At 41.0% G+C, this 20,727-nt stretch overlaps 1 protein-coding gene across 1 annotated transcript in view; it reads right to left on the minus strand.

The window, feature by feature from the left end:
• Window positions 1-20,306, minus strand: part of SLC26A4 (solute carrier family 26 member 4) — a 32,993-nt gene extending 12,687 nt beyond the window's left edge. The window contains exons 1-13 of the mRNA XM_026704737.2: window positions 19,936-20,306; window positions 19,645-19,784; window positions 18,028-18,138; window positions 15,350-15,537; window positions 13,128-13,292; window positions 10,710-10,862; window positions 10,039-10,121; window positions 8,951-9,098; window positions 7,754-7,867; window positions 6,911-6,988; window positions 5,298-5,393; window positions 2,054-2,160; window positions 606-675 (exon numbers count right to left, since the gene is read on the minus strand). Coding sequence (XP_026560522.1) covers window positions 606-675; window positions 2,054-2,160; window positions 5,298-5,393; window positions 6,911-6,988; window positions 7,754-7,867; window positions 8,951-9,098; window positions 10,039-10,121; window positions 10,710-10,862; window positions 13,128-13,292; window positions 15,350-15,537; window positions 18,028-18,138; window positions 19,645-19,784; window positions 19,936-20,084 — 1,602 coding nt within the window. The 5' untranslated portion in view covers window positions 20,085-20,306. The remainder of the gene's footprint in view (window positions 1-605; window positions 676-2,053; window positions 2,161-5,297; window positions 5,394-6,910; window positions 6,989-7,753; window positions 7,868-8,950; window positions 9,099-10,038; window positions 10,122-10,709; window positions 10,863-13,127; window positions 13,293-15,349; window positions 15,538-18,027; window positions 18,139-19,644; window positions 19,785-19,935) is intronic.
• Window positions 20,307-20,727: the final 421 nt, after the last annotated feature.

Raw genomic sequence — 20,727 nt, forward strand, 5'->3', positions numbered from 1 at the left:
TATCTTTGTTTGTCAAGTCTTATCTGAGTTCTGGCGTCCTCCCAACTGTGTGTGTTTCATTGTCTTCTGAAGTCTGCAATTCTTTATCTTGCTCTGTCTCATTAATTGCTGCAGTGTGGTTTGTGTTGGTTTTTATTTATAATTTAGATGTACTTTGGGTTCGGACTGAATTTCTTCCCTTTAAAGACTGTTCTTGGGAGAGTTTTTTCTCCAGCCGATGATAACTGTACATTGGGGGGCAAGTTGGAGGAATTAAAGGGACTTTACCTACTTTTGTGACTTTGTTGTTTTTGTGCCACGCCCCGGGTCATCACAGCTGTGATCTCTTTTTAAAAACTCTGGTCAGAAAACCTCAAACTGATATAACGGGAGTTCAGTTTGTTCAGTTAATCTATTGAAGTAACAGTGAATGGATGAATGAATTGATTTGGCTTGATATTTTTCATAGGGTTATTAATTCTCGATCGGCCACTGTATGTCTGGAAAATAGACCTATCAATCATTGTGTCATGCAGACTGCATTTCAATCAATTTGAAATAAATCTTAAACATCACTTTTTCCACCTCTAAGTGTTTGAAATAGTAGTTTGCTAGACAAGTCTTACGTTTTTGTATTCTTTGATGTTCTTATATAGATCCGTGCCAGGAATGTTACCGAATTTACCCCAGGAAGGACTGGCAAAACAAAATAAAAATATTGCTCAGGATAAAGATTTTAAAAAACAAATGTAATATACCGAACAGAATTTGTTGCAAGCAACAGTTATGAGAAATATTCAACATCTGTGGCAAGGAAAGGCTGCAAGAAATAAAATTTGTTGCAAGCAATGGTCGCTGAGCCATAACTGATAACCTAACTTGTCAAATACAAGTGGTCCTCGACTTATGACCACAATTGGGAGAAGAAGTTCCATTGCTAAGCAAGGTGGTTGCAGCCTGTTTTGCAACTTTTTTTTTGCCCTGTTTGTTAAGTGAATTATTGCAGTGAAGTGAATCGTGCCATCATTAAGCAAATCAGGCTTCTCCTATTGATTTTGCTTGCCAGAAGACTTCCGGCAAGGTCACAAATAGCGATTGCATGACCCTAGGATGCTGCCACCAGTTGCCAAGTGTCCAAATTTTGATCATGTGACCATGGGGATGCTGCAACAATCATAACCGCAAAGACCGGTTATATGACTTTTTTTTCCAGTGCCGCTGTGTGATGTCTCCCTTGGACAACTCCTCTGACTTTTCCTGGGAGGCTGGGTCAAGGGAAGATGGGCTCATTCTTGACACGTCAGGAACAAGGGTTAATGAATGACTCTGAACTGTTGGCCGAAAGAGATTTACAGGAGTCTTCAGCTGGGGACAGCTTGCAGATCAGTGAAGAGGAGGAGGAGGAGGAACTGCCTGCTCTGGTGGATCCGAGAGCTTGCAGGGCAGAGAAAAGACAAGAGCAAAGGAGATTTGCAGATTACTCAGGAGAAGCCCCTGCCTGCCTTGATGGGCTGCACTGGAATGCCATTTATCATGGCAGGCAGAGGGAGGCGTTGCTGGGAATGATGTGTTTGGTTTCTAGCAGCGTGTGTTTGTTTCTTGCGCTCCCTGCTTGACTTTTGCCTTGGAGACTCTGAACTTCTCTTGCTGAGTGAGCTCTTGTGGGTGTATTTCAGTTTGGCCTGGTGGATTGAAGTTTGTTTGGTGGATTTATTTGTTGGAACCACTTTCCATTGTTTTATGGACTATCGGCCATTGCCTTGAGGACTAATATTGGCCTGTTTGTGGCTGAATTTATTTGGAACAGCTCTGAGGCTAGGAGGAATTGCTGGGGAACATTAATAAACTCTCCAAAACACACTTCTCTGTGTGTGTGAGTGAGTGGGGCAGCACATGCTGTAACTTTGAATGGTTGCTAAATGAATTGTTTGTAAGTTGAGGACTATCTGTAACAGCAAAAGCAAAGGCAGCTTTTTATAGCACTTCATACTTGGAAAAAAACCTCCGTCTGTGAAGGGATTTGCATTCATTTTCCTGTCTTGGTTGCAAAAATATTTCTTAAGATTATACTCACAACTGAACTCTCAGTACAACCGTTAGCAGTGCGAATATCAACCCGGCAAGTAATCCTAAATCCAGTCCAAGGATGATGGATGCTATACATGTGAAAACCCAGATCATCTGGAAAAGAAATAGATGAAGATGTTAAGTTACCCAATAGGCATTACAATATATGATCTACCTGATTTGATGTCTGTCTTAGCCTCATATTTATTTAATTCTACTTTCTGGAATGTGAAGAAGTTAACACTGCCCCATAACGATTGAAGATTGGCTGCCCAGTATGGATTCAATGAGGCAAGGTTATAAAATTAGAAAGTTCACGTCAGAGGACACACACAAGCTTTGCATCTGTTAGAAGAAAGGACTGTACCAGTAGTGGGTTCCTACCTTGGTCACTACCAGTTTGGTGGGTGATTGGGCATGCGTGCCAAACATGCATGAGTATGCGCCCCTAATGTGCCAATCAGCTGAGAGGATGAAGAAATGAAAAACTAGGAACGACACTCTCACCCATCCATGAGCTTGTCAAGTCTTTTATTCTGTCAGCTGATCGTCGGAGGAACCAATTCGGCCATACTGGTAGTTTTTTTTACTACCAAATCAGCCGAACTGGTAGTTATTTTTGCTAGCGGTACAGCTGAACCAGTCCGAACCAGTATCATACTACCACTGGACTGTACCCCTATTTTTTTCTTAACATGCTAACCTTCTGTAGACAGGATTTATACATTTTTCTGCAGCTATCCTCTTAGGAGTATGATAAGTGTTATTGAAACTTCCTCAGTAGAAACATACCTATGTAGGAAGGCTGTTTCAGAAAAGTGAAATTAGTTAGAAAGAGATATTGGTCACATAACAGAATCATGCTTGAATGTAGGATAAACAATAGCAGAACCTGGAGGCAGAGTCAAAAGAGGAATTACCCAGAATTTTATATTTGTTTCAAACAATTCCAATTAGGCTTGGGAAAGACTATTTTGAAGATTTAAATAAAATTGTGTTGAAATTTATATGGCAAGGTAAAGAAAGCGAGAATAAAGTTAAAACTTTTGCAAGATGCTAGAATAAGAGGAGGATTTGGTTTGCCTAATTGGGAGTTGTATTACCAAGCTACAAATTTGATGTGGGTTAAGGAATGGATAACATTAAGAAATACTAGATTGTTAACATTAGAAGGACATGATCTGTTGTTGGGGGTGGCATGCTTTTCTATGGTATAAAGGAACTAAAACACAGGGGTACTTTAGGAGACATTATATACGGGAGTCTCTGTGGTTAAACTGGGAGAAGATTAAAATACAATGTTATTTGAAAATTCCAGTCTGGCTATCGACTATTGAAGCATTTTCTTATCCTATAATATACAAAAAGGAACAAACAGTTAGATATGGTGAAATATTGAATGAAAAGGGTGAACTTAAATCTATACAAAAACTAGAGGAACAAGGTATAAAGATGAATTGGTTTTCATATGCGCAAATACATTCAAGGTATGATAAAGATTTTAAAACAGAAGGTTTCTATGATAAACTGACTGATTTAGATAAGATTTTGACAGGTACTGATGAAAAGGTGAAGAAAATATTGTATGGATATTTATTAGAAATTAAACTAGAAGAAGAACAAGTTAAAGAAACTATGATTGCTTGGGGGAAGAATTTTGGATATGGGATCCATTTAGAGAAATGGCAAAAATTGTGGTCTCAAAATTATAAAATGACAATGTCAACAGCATATAAAAAAAATTTGTATAAGATGTTTTACAGGTGGCATTTTCCCCTGACAAGAATAGCAAGAATGTTCAAGAATAAATCCGAAAAATGTTGGAAATGTCATCAGACACCTGGCTTGTATTGCCATATGTGGTGGACTTGTGCGGATGCTAAAAAATACTGGACTAAAATCCACATGTGGTTGTTAAAAATGACAAAAAAGCATATAGACTTGAAACCAGAGATATTTTTATTGGGAATTTTACCTGAAATATATAAGATTTGAAATACCTGATCAGAAATGTATTAACAGCGGCTAGGATTGTATTTGCTAAAAACTGGAAAAATGAGAAAATACCATCACAGGAGGAAATTATTAAGAAAATATTGGAATGTGCTGAAATGAGCAGATTGACATTTGAAAGTAGGGAACAGGATGATAAACAATTTTATAAAGTTTGGGATCTATTCTATCAATGGTTAGACAATAAAGTATAGTAATGAAATATGTAGACTTGTAGAAAATACTAAATATATAAAGATGTATTCTTTTCTTATTATATCTACAAAATGATTTTAGGATAGATTTGGGATGATAATATGAATTGTCACAAAACAAATTAAGTAAAATATGATTATTTTCTAAAGCATGAATGAATAAAAGTATAGTCAAATGATTGATTAATAAAGTAATTGAAGACTACGAAATGGAAGCACAAAACAATTTGTAAACCAACCGGCACACTGGATGTACATATATGGAAGATGGCCTGATGTTTTTATGTTTTGTTTGTTTATGTTTGTTTTAAAAACCAACAAAAAATAAATAAATAAATAAATAAATAACTAAATAAATAGGAATCAGCCTAGAATCCTTACGTAGCCACAAGCGAACTAAGTCCAGTTCCCCTTGAATTCTGTGGATCCTTATCTAACCCCGGGGTGGGCTGCTGTGGGTTTGCACAGGTTCAGGCGATCCTCTAGCTAAGATGCTGCACAGTTTGGCGAACCTGCAAATCCCACCCCTCCGGAGCCTGGGGGAGGCTGTTTTCGCCCTCTCAGAGGCTCAAGAAAAGCCTCCGGAGCCTGGGGGAGGGTGAAAAACGGCCTCCCAGAAGTTCCGGAAGGCCGGAAACGGGTCTGTTTCTGGCCTCTGGAGGTGCTCCAGAGGCTGGGATGGCTGTTTTTGCCCTTCTGGAGGCTCGAGGAAAGCCTCTGGAGCCTAGGGAGGGCAAAACCGGCACCCCTCCCCACCAAGTTGAGAAGATTCCCTCCGCATAGGCCTTTAACAATAAATCAGTTTAATTTGACCTTCAGGTGGACCTGGTTTTTCTTGCCTGACACAGAGACCATCAATAATCAGAAATTTACTGGAATAACCAAGAAGCTCTTGGGTTTTTTGGTTTTTTTCCCCCCAGTGACACAAGATTCTCAGCGGAGGATTAATTATTAAGCGAAATGAAAGGCAGCTGCTTAAATAGAGAAGAGAGGAATTCAAGCATGGCCAATAACGCTCCATTCTTTGAAGAAAACGGGACTCACAGCATCTGCTTTGCTCTGCCTCCACAAACGAGGGACATCGCAAACTTGCATGAACATCCCTTTCAGGTTCGCAATGACCACAGCTGCCAAAACAGACTACAAAGAGAGGAGAAGGAAACATGTTAGCTTTTTTTTAAAATGCAAAAATCCGTTCGAGAGAGATTTCAAAGGAGATACAGTGGTTGCCTTACAAACATTCATTTAGTGACCATTCCAAGTTACAACAGCATGGAAAAAACTGACGCCCATTTTTCATACTTCTGTAGCATCATGGGATGAAAATTCAGACGCTTGGCAACCGGTTCGTACTTACGACCGTTGCTGCGTCCCAAGGTCGTCCAATCCCCTTTTGCGACTTTTGACAATCTAAGTCAATGAGGAAGCCAGGTTCCCTTAACAACCAGGTTAATAATTTATCATCTGCAGTGATTCACTTAACAACGGTGGTAAGAAAGATGGAGCAAAACTCACTTTAAAACGTCTCACTTCACAACGGAAATTTGGAGCTCAATGGTGATTGTATGCAGAGGATTGGCTGTATAAGCAAGGGTTCTTGGGGAGTGCTTAAAAATATCAAAATAGGGGTTGCATCTGTAGCCCCTTGTTTATGTCCATGTTTCTACATTTCCTAGGGATGCCTCTGCATAAATTCAGGTAGTCCTCTACCTATAACTGCAGTTGGTACTGAAATTTCAATTGCTATTGTTAAGCAAACTATCACATCATCAGACTCAATTTTATCCCCATTTCTACCGCAGTCATTAAGTGAATCGTGCAGTGGTTAAACAAATCCAAATTCCTCAAATGAGCTCCCAGGGTTGGGAAAAATCACAAATTACGATCATGTAGCTGCCAGATGCTGTAATTTTTGTAGATGTGAATTAGTTACTCAGTGCCTGAATTGCAGCCAGGTCATGGTGAGGTTGTGCAACCGTTGTAAGTTGTAAGCCACTTTTTCCGAGGGTGTTGTAACTTTGAACCATTGTTAAATGAATGGTTGTAAATTGAGGATTTCCTATAGATCTACAAGTCTGAAGAGATTCTCAGTCATGCAGGCCATGGTTGTTGTCCCAAAGGTGCTTTTTCAGGAGGCAACTGGACTTACTTGCTTTTTCTTTGAAGATGTTTTTCTTCTCATCCAAGAAGTTTCTTCAGCTCTGACTAGGTGTTGGGAATGGAAGGATTTGCACTCCTTGCAGGCAGCTGGTCATTTGCATCCTTTGAGAGTCACTTGGAGATTTATCTGTGCCCTCAGGGCAATCTTCTATCTTCCAAGTGGCCTCAATGACCTTCTAAAAGGATGCAAATGACCAGCTGCAAGGAATATAAATCCTTCCATTTCCCCACCATCCAGTCAGAGCTGAAGAAGCTTTTTGGATGAGAAACGAAACGTCTTCAAAAGAAGAAACAAGAAACAGTTGCCTCCTGAAAAAGCACCTTTGAGACTATAGAACTATAGATATTTCTTTTCCTTGAAGCACTAATTTAAGGATCCCATTCAATTTTATTTCCACAACAGTACCTGACCTGTGTTATTAAGAAGGGAGAAGGATTTCTGTTTACCAGGGGCACAAAAGAGTAAATAAATGGTAAAATATATCTGAACAAAATACCTTTTGCAGAGGTTCCAGCAGCTTCCCCAAAGCTACAATAGCAATTAATACAATAAATGCTGAGATTATACCAGCAACCTGAAAATAAAATATTTGGAATCATCAAGAAAATAAGTTTGTTTTCAGGAATATTTATGCAAAGTGGCTACTTGAAATGATTAGTGAGCTGTTTTCAGTATAGATTTTAAGTTGTCAAAATAGCATTTTTGACAAAACCAGATTTTTAAAAAATTATTGTTGTTGCCGCACAGGGAAATGCAATTTCAAAACCTGATTTTAAAACTTGAGGTTTGTATGATTTATGTTGAGTGTTTATTTAGTATCCATGACTATCACTAAGTGTTGTATCTAATTTTTTATAACAAGTGTATTTTACAATGGCTATGATAATAATCTATCATTATTGCTTTATGTACACCAAGAGCATATGCACCGGAGACAAATTCCTTGTGTGTCTAATCACACTTGGCCAATAAATAATTCTATATTGTCTTCTAACAATCCCTTTGTAAGGTCCCAAGGTTCAATTTTCTGCCAATATTCTTTTTAACTACCATGACTTCTGCCTTAACTACTAACTAGTCATAAATAAATATGAAAGGGATGTTCTAATCATTCAAGTCAGCTGCCAAAGTCCATATTCAGGGTTGTGCCTGCAAACTGACATTATGGCAAAATTATATTCCATAATCTTCTCTCTGTAAAGGATTTCGCCTCCTTTGTGTTATGTTAAAATACGATGCAACTTGGATCAACCATCAGATGACTTGTTCAAAGCTTGCTCTACCAAGTCAGTTCCAAGAAGGATGTCCAAGCCCTTCCTCCTGAGCCAAAATGAAATACCTGAGTTTTTCCACCTGTACTTTCTTGGACTGCAGTGCGAGACAACGCAGTGGTTGCGGCGAAACAGGAAAAAGCTCCTGAAAAAATATTGCTGATTCCAAAGGCGATAAATTCCTAGAAGGTTATAAAACAGGAATAAATGAACATTGTACATGGAAATATTTTATTAGACTTGGAGAAAGTACAGGTAGTTCTATGCCACAGTTGTTAAGTGAATCACAAGGTTGTTAAATGAATCTGGCTCCCCCCACTGACTTTGCTTGTCAGAAGCTGGCTGGGAAAGGTACAAATGGTAATCACATAACCACCTGACCATCACATGATACCTGCCAATTGCAATGCATCTGGATTTTGATCTTGTGCTGCTACAGTTGTAAGTGAAAGGACCAGGGATGAGTCACTTTTTTCAAGGTCACTGTGACTTCGAAGGGTTGCTAAATGGATAGTTATATGTTGGGTATTAGAGACTGAGGCCTTCTCGTGCTGCTCAGATTTAGTTGCAGGAGGCCTGGGGTTTTCGTTCTTGTTTCTCAACCTGGGCAACTTTAAGAGGAGGGGAGTTCTGGGAGTTGAAGTCCAGACATCTGAAAAGTTCTTCAAACGGCCTTGAGAATTCTGGACTGGAACTTTTACTTCACTTCACTTCATGTTATTTTATTCATTTGTTTGACTTCTCTACTTCACTTCGCCTTACTTCATTTCACTTCACTTCATTTTGTTTTATTCATTTGTATGGCTGCTTCACTTCACTTTATTTCACTTCACTTCACTTTATGTATTTTAGCCATTTGCATGGCTGCTTCAATTTATTTCATTTTACTTTATTTGACTTTATTTTAACATAATTCATTTGCATGGCTGCCCATCTTTATTAATGGGGTGATTGTGTTAATTCTCCCGTTTTCTACCAGCTGCCAACTCAGTGGTGGGATTCAAAAAATTTTACTACTGGTTCTGTGGGCGTGGCTTGGTGGACGTGGCAGGGGAAAGATACTGCAAAATCCCCATTCCCTCCTCACCCCACTAACCTGCTTTCCAGCTCCGTTCTCCTGTGCAGGGCAAGCAAAGAAGTCCCAGCCATTACCCCCTATTCAGAAAAGGCTACATATGCAAGTCCATTTATTTAGTGCCTTAAAGAAAACTTTAGGTTAGGCGGTACTTCACTGTCCTTCGGGAATACGGTGCAGTTCTCTCTACCTGGTTTCCATCGATGGCATAATCGTACTTGGTGGCGTAGACTTTTCCCACCGAGACAGCAATCGCATAAGCCACAATCGCGATGGAGAAAGACGAGGCCAGCATGTCTCCAAACATTTCCACAGCTGGAGGCTGAGGAGGCAAAAACCTAAAGAGGAAAAGGAGCAGGAGAGACATGCATGTTGTGGATGATTGTGCAGGTAGTCCTCGACTTACCACAGTTTGCTTAGTGACTGTTTGAAGTTACGAAGACACCGGAAAAAGCGACAGGACCATATTTTCACACTTACAACCACCTTACTAATTTAATGACCACAAGTGATTCATTTAACAAACGTGGCAAGAAAAGTCGTAAAATGGAGCAAAACTCAACACCTTTCTCATTTAGCAACATACATTTTGGGCTCAATGGTGGTTGTAAAGTCAAGGATTACCTGTACATGTCAGGTGCCAAACCTCAAATTTTGATCACGTGATCACAAGGTTGCTGCAATGGTTGTTGTGTCTGGAATAAGTGCGAGGTCTTTATATCACGTTTTTCAGTGCCATTTTAACTCTGAAAGGTCGCTAAGTGAACCGTTGTAAGTTGAGGACTGCCTACAAATGGAGATTCCTTGTTTTCCCCTCTGGGTTCCATCTCAACTTTTCTCTTTGAACTCCAAACGAAGTTCTGTTTAGCCTTTGAGGGTTTGAATCAATGGTGGTATTCTACCGGTTTGGCCCGGTTCTTCTGAGATGGTAGTGCCAATGAGCAGCGGAGACCTAACTGGTTCTCTCTGCCGCTCTGCTGTTGGTCCCACCTGCCTGTCCGGGCTCCCATATTCACCTTTATTTTCTGCTTTTCAAGCGCAGCTGCTTTGCACGGCACAGCAGAGTGCTGCACAGCAGCTGCTGAAGCGACAGGGAGAGTGCTGGCTTGCAGGAGGTGAGTTGCAACGCCTCTGCGCCTGTGCAAAGTGCGCGTTTTGGCACACGTACGCACACAAAGTGCATCCACCAAGCCACGCCCACTGAACTGGTGGTAAAACTTTTTGAATCCCACCACTGGTTTGAATGTTCAAATAAAAAAAAAATCTGCCCTTACTTACCCTCTAGGAATGGATTTCACGATCCCTGCATTGTATTTCTTCTCAAAATCAACCCCGTATGAAATGCCAGTGGCCACAATGGTCTGGAATCAAAAGAAATAAGAAATAAGGTCATTTATTTATTTATTTGGTGTATGGTGTCTACAGAAGACATGCAATCACTGATATACAAAATTAATTTAAGTAAAGTGTCAGCAAATCTATATCTATATATGATCTATATCTATATATATATCCTATCCTCTATCTATCCATCCACCCTTCCTTCCTTCCTTCCTTCCTTCCTTCCTTCCTTCCTTCCTTCCTTCCTTTCTTTTCTTTCATACTTACGACTGCTTGCTGTATTCCAAGGTCACGTGATCCCCTTTTGTGACCAAAGTGAATGAGGAAGCCAAATTCATTTAACAACTAACTTATTGACTGCAGTGATTCACTTAACAATTGTGGCAAGAAAGGTCGTAAAATGGGGGCAAAACTCACTTATCCACCGTCTCACTTAGCGACATAAATTTTGAGCTCAGTGGTAGTTGTAAGTCGAAGTCTACCTCAAGGGAGCCATAGAACTGCAGTGGGATAGATGCTATAATGCGAACAGGCATAAACAGAGAAGACTGATCTATTCTCCTTTAATTTTCTTTTTCTTTTTGAGTTTCTCAAAGTTGTCGTCTTACCACAATCACTTCTATAGGAATCGGAATAGGGATCTTGTGTCTGAAGCGGTCATTAATTTCCTTGACTGCCATGCAAACCACAATGGTCAGCAGTCCCGCCACGAAGTCAGCTATATTGGTGGTTCTAATGTTTTGAAATATTTCTATAAGTGTCTAGAGAGAGAACACAAAAGGAAGAGAACACAATAAAAGAATTGGAAGGGACCTTGGAGGTCTTCTAGTCCAACCCCCTGCTCAGTCAGGAAACCCTGACTGTTGTTTCAAACAAATGGCTGTCCAATCTCTTCTTAAAAACCTCCAGTGATGGAACACCTACAACTTCTGGAGGCAAATTATTTTTTCAGGACATTTCTCCTTAATTCCAGGTTGAATCTATCCTTGATTCATTTCCTTCCATTATTACTTGTCTGGCCTTCGGGTGCTTTGGAGAATGGCTTGACTGTCTCTTCTTTGGGGCAACCCCTCAAATATTGAAAGACTGCTATCATGTCTCCCCTTAGCCCTTCTTTTCATTAAACTAGACATACCCAGTTCCAGCACCTGTTCTTCATATATTTTATCCTCCGGTCCTCTAATCACCTTGGTTGCTCTTCTCTGTCCTCTTTCCAGAATCTCAACATCTTTTTTACATCATGGCAACCAAAACTAGATGCAGTATTATTAAGAGAAATCCCCTTCCCCAATTCAATCTCACCCCACCAGCCCACCTCTGTCCTTACTCCCTTACTTAGAGGAAGATCCTCATTAGGACGAGAATGATTCGTTCTGATTGTTCCAGTACTTAGGGCCCAAATTAGCAAGCCTGAATAACAGAAATAGTACTATAAGAACATCTTAACAGTATACTTGGATTAATAATTGAATACGCTGCCTCCAAAAAGAGTAGGCTGTACTTTATTAGAGTTTTTCAGGAGAAACTGTTCAGCTATCAAACCGGTATTCCTGCTTTAACAGAGAGTCGGAATACATTAAAATCTATCCCCGTTCTCTTTATCACATTCATTTATCTCATTTGTTTCGTCTTCTTTTCTTTCTTTCTTTTTTAACTTGTTTTTATTCAACGTTTTAAAAATATTTTACATTTGTTTTATTCTTAAATCATAGGATGGCCACTGGGATATTCGATCTAAAATGAAAAGTAAGGTAGAATTGTTTTTAATAATCAGTTAGATTTTCTCCACTCTTTCCTTTTAAAAGTTGTGACAGCAAACTTATTCTGGATTCCAGGGTGGCACAAAATATAGGTAGTCCTCAATTTATAACAGTTCATTTAGTGACTGTTCAACGGCACTGAAAAATGTGACCATTTTTCACAGTTACAACCTCAGTAGCATCCAAAATTCAGATGCTTGGTTCATATTTATGGCTGTTGCTATGTCCCAAGGCTAGGTGATCCCCTTTCGCGACCTTCTCACAAGCAGAGTCAATGGGGAAGCCAGACTCACTTAACAACTGGGTTACTAATTTATGACCTGCGGTGATTCACTTAACAACTGTGGCAAGAAAGGTCATAAAATGGGGCAAAATTCACTTAACGAATGTCTCACTTAACAACATCAATTGTGGTCATACGTTGAGGACTACCTGTAATGGCACAAGATATTTACAGAAAACCTTCATGGGAAGGAGATCTAAAGATCAGCTGAATGAAGACCCTGGAGGCTCAGTGGGCAAAGAATGCTGGCTAATTTTTATTGGATATCTTAGCCCAACCCACAGGTGTAACTTGGCTCCCCCCAGACTGTGTGGTCTTCCTCCATCCAATGTAAACTTTTATCCCACCAAATTGTTAAGTGTAGACATCAACAACTGTCCATTCTATTGTCTCAACGTTGCTTTTTCAAAAGGCAACGGGATTGTTTTCCTTGATGAAGAAGAATAAATTTCTCTTTCTTCATCATTCTTCTGTCTGTCTGTCTGTCTGTCTGTCTGTCTGTCTGTCTATCTATCTATCTATCTATCTATCTATCTATCATCTGTCTGTCTATGTAATATATCTGTCTCTCAATCCATCTTCCTTCTCCGTCTTCTTCTTGTTGTCCTTCTTCTTCCCCTTCTCATCCTCATCCTCCTCTTCTCCTCCTCCTCCTCTCCTCCTTCTCTTCGTCCTCTTTCACCCTCTTTCTCCTTTCTGCTTCTGCTCCTCCATTTCCCCCTCTTCCTCTTCCTCCTCCTCCTCCATCCTTTTTCTCCTTTCTGCTACTGCTGCTCCATTTTGTCCTCCTCCTCCTCCTCCTCCTCCTCCCCACCGCCTGCTCTGCCCTTCTAAGAACAGAACCTGGATGACTGAGAATCTCCACTGATGTTTACCCATTCTGTTGTGGGTCAAATACACTGTGGACCAAAGACTGACAAGCTAGGCAATACGAGGGACCCAAAAGTTATGCAATGAAGTTCAGTTTAGTAAGAAACACTTACATAGATTATGGAAAGGACTCCATTGTAGTTTTTGGTTGAAACGTTCAGCACAATTTTTAGTTGTGAAACAAATACTTGAAAAGCAGCTGCCGTTGTGAAGCCCCCAACCAATGGATCAGCAAGATATCTTACAATAAAACCAATCTGAAGAACTCCAAACACTAGCTGGGATGGGGAAAGAACATAATTTCCTAAGCAGTTAAATCATCATCAAAATTGCAAACAATTTTAAAAAGTAAGGAGATAAGCCCTATAACCCAATATCCAGCAGTCAGGATTCCTTCATTTTTCCTGGCCTCTTCCTGGCCTTCCTTTCTTGTCTTATACAAAAATAAATTTCTGCCAGTCTTTATTTATCTCTGTATTAATAGACTCTAATCTTATCCTTCCCTGTAAATAACCTTCAGGCTTCTTGTGATTAAAATAAAAACAATGCAAATAAGGCAAAGAATTGCATTAAAATAGAATCAGACCCTGACAGTAGGCCAAGAGGAATTTGGAAACAATGCTGTAAATCACTCAAGCTTTCCTCGATATGTTCAGATGACAGAACTCATCCTTTATTACAGGGGTCTTCAATTTGACAGCTTTAAGACTTGTGGACTTCAATTCCCAGAATTCCTCCTCCAATCATGTTAGTTCAGGAATTCTGGGAGTTGAAGACCACAAGTCTTAAACTGGCCAAGTTTGACAACCCTTGCTTTATTTGGACATCAGAATTATCATGCCAAGATTGACCTCTATGCCTTGACTAGATGAACCATCACCCAACTAGTAGTTCTACCTTATCTAGATTGATACTGATTTAGCTTATTGGGCCACATCCGATTGTTATAGATCAAGGGTCTTCAAACTTGTCAAGTTTAAGACTTGTGGACTTCAACTCCCAGAATTCCTGAGCTAACATGACTGGAGGAGGAATTCTGGGAGTTGAAGTCCACAAGTCCTAAAGCCGTCAAGTTTGAAGACCCAAGTCCAATTCAGCACATCACTTGAATTTAAAGGAAAAAGAGCTTAATTGTTCTCATTTTGCATCTCTGGAAATCTCAATCCAGCAGCTTCCATTCATCCTTCCATTCCTCACCATCCAGTCAGAGCTGAAGAAGCTTCTTGGATGAGAAGTGAAACGTCTTCAAAGAAAAAAACCAGAAAGTCCAGTTGCTTCATGAAAAAGCACTTTTGGGAGGACCCTGGATGAATAATAGCCGAATCTAAAAGTTTCTGGCACTGAACAGTGACAATCTTTTGAATATCTTGTTCAAGAAAGGGATGCAACCAATTGTTATGAGAATCCACTGAAGAATTTTCCAGAAGCAACCCTAGTGCTATTGTCTTTGAAACTAATCAAGATTTCCCCTTTTTATAGAAAGTATTCACATTACTTTTATAATGTACCAGCATTTCCTTGCTCTTTCCCCTTTGTGGATAAGAGATTAGGAAATTTTTTTCCCACAGAGAAATCTCTTGTGAGTTGAGATCTGCCTACCAACTCCCCATTTGCAGCCAGAAGTGATGTAATCAAAAGCGGCTTTCCCACTTCATTCCACTCAATATTTACATTATTCCCATATCTAGGCTTTAAAAATGTAAAATCTCCTTTCCATCCTGTTTTCAAACGTTCACAGAATTCTCTCCCATAAATAGGAGACAGCTGGAAGTATCTGAAGAGGACTCCTTTTAAAAAAAATCAAGGAAATGGTCATAAAAGGCAGCTTTCCTTAATGATCTTTCCTGTTACTTCTTTTCCTCCCCTCAGATAGTTTGGAGAATAAATGGATCCCCTCTTCCCTGTGGCAGTCCTTCAAGGGTTGGAAAACAGCGATCATGTTATCCCCCTAGTCCTCAATATTGTTGACTCTCTGACAGTCCTTCAAGTACCAGAAGACTTATTATGTCACCGCTAAGCCTTCTCTTCATTATGCTAGATTGGAATATCCAGTTCAATATATAGTTTTAGCTTCCAGGCCCCGATCATCTTTGTTGTTCTTCTCTATATTCTTTCTGGGGTCTTTTTCTGTACCGTGGGACTGGTGACCAGAACTGGACACAATATTCCAAGTGTGGTCTAATACCAGTGGCGTAAAGAACAATAGATCAATTATGCCAAACAAAAAAAAACTAAAGATAAATTATGCAGAAATTGAAACTTTAAAGACAAAAGAGAATATTTTTCCCAGTAATAAGCAGCAATATTTTGAGATGGCTTCATCTGATTTTATTACCTGGATAATGCCAACCAGGAAGGTGACAGTGCTAGAAATAAGCACTCGTTGAGCGTCTCTAGAAACGATGTCTATCCCGGCTGTTCCATTCATCCCCGTTATGTTACTGTTCGTCAGGGGGAATTTTTCATCTGGTGCCATGCTTAGTACTACGGAGCCCACCATTAAACTGACCACAGGGAAAGGTCCTGTTGATAGAAAGTACCAGTATATATATCTGTCTTGTATCTGTCTGTCTATCTCTATCTCCCTCCCTCCCACCCCCCATTTACCTATTTATATCCATCTATCTATATATCATATCTATTGTCAGGAGTGGGCTTCAAAAATTTTAGCGACGGGTTCTCTGCTCGGTTGCTGGGCGGCCTTGGCCATGGTGGGTGTGGCCTAATCAGCCTCCTGCACCATGGCGGGGGAGGGTGTTTTTGCCCTAACCGAACTCCGGAGGCTTTCCTCAAGCTTCCGGGAGGGTGAAAACAGCTTCCCCAGGCTCCGGAGGCTCTCTGGAGGCCGGAATCAGGCCACTTCCCGAATTTCCAGAAGGTCCATTTTTTTTTGCCCTCCTTGAGCCTCCGTGCATGCCCTGCACTTACCTGCATCCCAAATGGGCTGTATGGAGACTCCTGGGAGGGGAGGGGAGGGGCAGGGCAGGGCGGGATGGGAGGAGAGGGGCAGGAGTGGGATTTGGGGGGTTCTCTGAACTGCACAGAATCTTAGCTCGGGGCTCTCCCGAACTCCTGCGAACCCCCAGCAGGCCACCCCTGTCTATCGTCTTTCTGTCTGCCTGCCTCCTTACCAGTGGTGGGATTCAAACATTTTTACTACCGGTTCTGTGGGTGGGGCTTGGTGGGCGGGACTTGGTGGGCATGGCAGGGGAAGGAGATACTGCAAAATCCCCCTTCCCTCCCCACCCCACTAACCTGCTTTCCAGCTCTGTTCTCCTGGGCAGGGCAACAAAACAAGATCCAGCCGATCAGCTGGGACTCAATGGGAGGCAGAGAAGAGATGGGGGTGGGGCCAGTCAGAGGTGGGATTGTCAGGTTCTCCGAACGACTCAAAATTTCCACTACCAGTTCTCCAGAACTGGTCAGAACCTGCTGAATACCACCTCAGCTCCTTACCTCCTTACCTATTTATCAATCAATATCTTCTCTCTCTCTCATCTATTTACCTACCTACTATAGATCCATCTATTTATATTCTATCTAACCATCCATCTATCATCTATCTTTGCAAATTGTATGTTATCTCATCAAATGACAGTTATCAAATAATTCTAAGCAGCTAATAGCATAGAATTAAAATATGAGGTAATAAATTAAGAGGTAAAAATAACATCAACAGTGGAACACCTGGTGCACATTAGGAAAGGATAACTGAATAAATTTATTCCCAATCAACAGCCATCAGATAACTCATTGCTACATCCTGTCCCGGGGCCTGTTAGAAGAGCCAATTTTTACATCTTTACAAAAACTGACAGAGTCAGGGCTATATAGATCTTATGGGGAACTCTGTTCCACAAGACAAGTTCAGAAATCATGCTTTTTGGCTACTTATTCTAATTTAAAGTCGATAGCCCATACTACCATAATAGGCTAACTTCGTTGCAGTCATAAGACAAGGAATATCCGTAAGTGCGTTTTCTGTATTAGGTTCCCAGGTGTACTTTAACTTAAATCATCATAATAGAACATATTTGCTTATTCAAGTTTGATAGTGCCTTTTTGCCCAGGTGGGGACTGGAACAAGTATTAAAGCTGTTAGTCTGAGAGAGGAGATTCTTCACCATTATTGTGCTGCTTATGGGATTTAACCACAAAACATTTTGTATTTGATCTAAGTAACGTCTGCCAATAATAGAAGTAGAGAGTATATGATGCACACCATATGCGGTTCATGGACAGCCGGTGCAGACGGCAGCGGAATCGGACAGTGAGGAAGAAAGGGGACCAGTCAGTGACTCTGGAGAGGACTCGGACGAGGGTCCTGCGTCTGATGCAGAGATGGGGCCAGGACCATCTGGGAGTCTGACAGTAGCGAGGCAGAGGAACAAGGGGAGCCTGTTCCCAGTGAGTGTGTGCACAGAGCTGCTAGAAGGCAAGAACAGCTGAAACAAAAGGGGCAACTTGGGAGTAAGGCTGGGAGGTGATTGTCCCTCCCATAAGGGATAAAAGTCAGGCCAAGATGATGAAACCTTTGCAGGAAGCAAAGTAGTTTGTGCGGTTCTGAGTCATCCTTGAAGCTCTTTGTCCTTCGGCTGTTTTTTCTTGGACTTTGGCTGATTTCTTTTCTAGTTCATTTGATACTTCTGTCTTTGGCAGCACTTCACAGAACTGAAAGGTGTGTGCTTATCTTGGGGGACTCTTCGAGTTTAATTCCGGCTGGGAATGAAAACCATTCCTAGCATTGCAATAAAATAGGTTTTGTTTTTATAACAAGTTTGTAAATAATTACGGTTTACAAAGCCTGAGTCAGAACAATATGTGGATGTTATTCCCAGCCATTAAATGTGGAAAAATATAGAGCAAAATGGAGAATTTAAATACGGCCCAAACACACCATCATATAAAAATCAAACCAAATGCATCAAAATGTTCATGCAATCAAATAAAAAACAGCCTTCTCAAATAAATATATGTCTGATATTAAAATAATAATAAAAAATATTCAGTTACCAACAGAGATGTGTCTTGATGTTCCTAAGAAGAAATATGTCAAGATGGGGAAAAATGCAGAATAGAGTCCATATCCAATTGGAACGGCAACCAGTAACGCATAGGCCAAACCTGGGTAGGATAGAATTTTTTAAAAATGTTAAATCGTATTCTGAAGTATTTTAGGATCAATTATAATACATTAATATAAATACCCTAATCTTTAATACACAAATGCAATTTATACAGGTAGTCCTTGTCTTACAATTGTTCGCCAAGCAATCAAAGTTATGACAGCAATGAAAAAAGTGACTGGGTCTCGCACTTACGACCATTTCAATGTCCCCGCCATCTTATTATCATGATTTGGGTGCTTGGCAACTGGCATGTACTTAAAGGGGTCATGTGATCTTCATTTTTTTACCTTCCCGGGGATTTCCAACCATCGAAGTGAATGGTGGAAGCAAGATTTGCTTAATGACCTTTGGGAAGCAATGTTGTAAAATTGGACGGCAGTCACAGGACAATTTATTAACAATCTCCATGCTTAATGATGGTCTGGTCCCAAATGAGAACTACCTGTATTTGCATTTCGCATCTGAGGTTCACTCCTTGTACATCTAGATGTTACATGTAAACATTCAGCAGGGAATGTTTACTAAGAAGCAAACCAGAGTTGATTTAGATTGTGCAGTGTTTAAGTGGAATCAAATTTAAATAAATAAGAAATGAGCTGAAAAATCTACAAACTTTAGGATTGCGAATATGGAAAGACATCTAAGTAAACCTGAGCAACAAAACAAGCTAGGAAAACATCCAAGTCAGTTTAATTGTAAAATAATTCAACTTGTTTTGAGCTATAGTGATGAAAAAACAAACCCTGTTAAATAGAGACCACAATACAGAATAGCAGAGTTGTAAGGGACCTTGGAGGTCTTCTGAAGCAAGAGACTCCTGCTCAAGGATTTTTAGATAAATGGTTGTCCATCTCTTCTTTAAAACTTGCAGTCTTTGAGCATTCACAACTTCTGGAGGCAAGCAGTTCCCCTGATTAATTGTTCTCACTGTCAGGAAGTTTCTGCTTAATTGACCGTTGGAACTCTCTTTGATCCAAGGAGAAAGAGAGAGAGAGAGAAAGAGAGAGAGAGAGAGAGAGAGAGAGAGATGCAGAGAAAGAAAGAGAGACAAAGACTGAGAAAAAGAGAGAGAAAGAGAGAAGGACAGAGAGAGAGAGAGAAAGAAGGAAGAGAAAGAATGAGAGAGAGAAAGAGAGGGAGACAGAGATAGATGAAGAGAGAGAAAAAGAGAGATGAAGAGAAAGAAAGAAAGAGTGAGAGAGATGGACAGAGAGAGAAAGGAAGGAAGGAAGGGAGAGAAAGAAAGATGGAGAGAAAGAGAGAGAGAGAAAGAGAGAGGAAGGAAGGAAGGAAGGAAGGAAGGAAGGAAGGAAGGAAGGAGGAAAGAAAGAAAGAAAGAAAGAAAGAAAGAAAGAAAGAAAGAAAGAAAGAAAGAAAGAAAGAAAGAAAGAAAGAAAGAAAGAAAGAAAGAAAGCTTGAATAGCCCAGTATAGTTCAGCTTAGGTTTCCAGCTTTGACCTCTTCAGTTCCTGAGGTTAAAGGCGTGCCCCTCCTCTCTTACCTTGTAAAGTAGCCACAAGTCCCGTACTGATGCCTGAAATGACATCGCTGAGAAGCCATTCCTTAATCCTATATTTGGGCAGCCACTCCAGAATAGGGAGGAAGGTCTTGGTGACTTGCAGGGCTTTTTTTCTCGAACAGCTGCCGAAGACAAAAAATATGGCCACTTGCCAAAAATAACCGAGAGAGATGCACCGGGCCCTCACCCAGCCCCATGGCTCTTTGGGGGTGGGGGTGGCGGGAGATTTCAACCCTTCTCTAAATCTCTAGGCTGGTTGGCCCCATGAGTTACCTGCAGGATTTCTGGACTCGCTCCCGGAGCGTTTTGGGCACCACCAACTTCTTCTCGTTCTCCTCCTGGAAGCTGGGCTCGTTGTAGATGGGTCGGCTCACCAGGTAGCGATCTGGGAGGCCTCCGTCTTCCCTGCCGCTGGCTGCCATGGCTTTCCCTCGCCTGGATCAAAGGCAGTGTGGGAGACAACCGGCCTTTCCAAAAGCAGGCCCGGGGGCAGAGGCAGCCGGCCGGCCATCGAAGGACAACCTGCACCCCAAACCAAGGCTACACTTGGGACTTTTGCAGCCCTCAGGCCAGGCCTGCTCCTGCCCACGGCCTATCTGGGCCTGCTCTCCTCCTCCTCCTCCTCTGCCTGGCCTGAGGCTATTTGCCAGCCAAGCAAAGAGGACCAGCCAGGCAAAGAGAGAGAGCAGGGCCAGAAGCTAGAATTCCCAAGTTTTCTTTCCGGAGAAAAGAATTGATGGAAGTCTGGCTTACAAAACAGAATAGCAGAGCTGGAAGGGACCTTAGAGGTCTTCTAGTCCAACCCTCTGCTTAGGCAGGACACCCTACACCACTTCAGAAAAATGGTTGTCCAATCTCTTCTTAAAAGCCTCCAGTGATGGAGCATTTACAACTTCTGGAGGCAAAATAATCCACTGGTTAATTGTTCTCACTGTCAGGAAATTTCTCCTTAGTTCTAGGTTGCTTCTCTCCTTGATCAGTTTCCACCCATCGCTTCTTGTCCTGTTCTTAGGTTTCCTTAGGAGATGGGCTGAGATGGAGGGTGAGGGCAGGAGACTTGGGGGC

Source organism: Pseudonaja textilis, chromosome 5 (genome assembly GCF_049901715.1).
Source record: "Pseudonaja textilis isolate UNSWEBS1 chromosome 5, rPseTex1.2, whole genome shotgun sequence".
Lineage (NCBI taxonomy): Eukaryota > Metazoa > Chordata > Lepidosauria > Squamata > Elapidae > Pseudonaja > Pseudonaja textilis.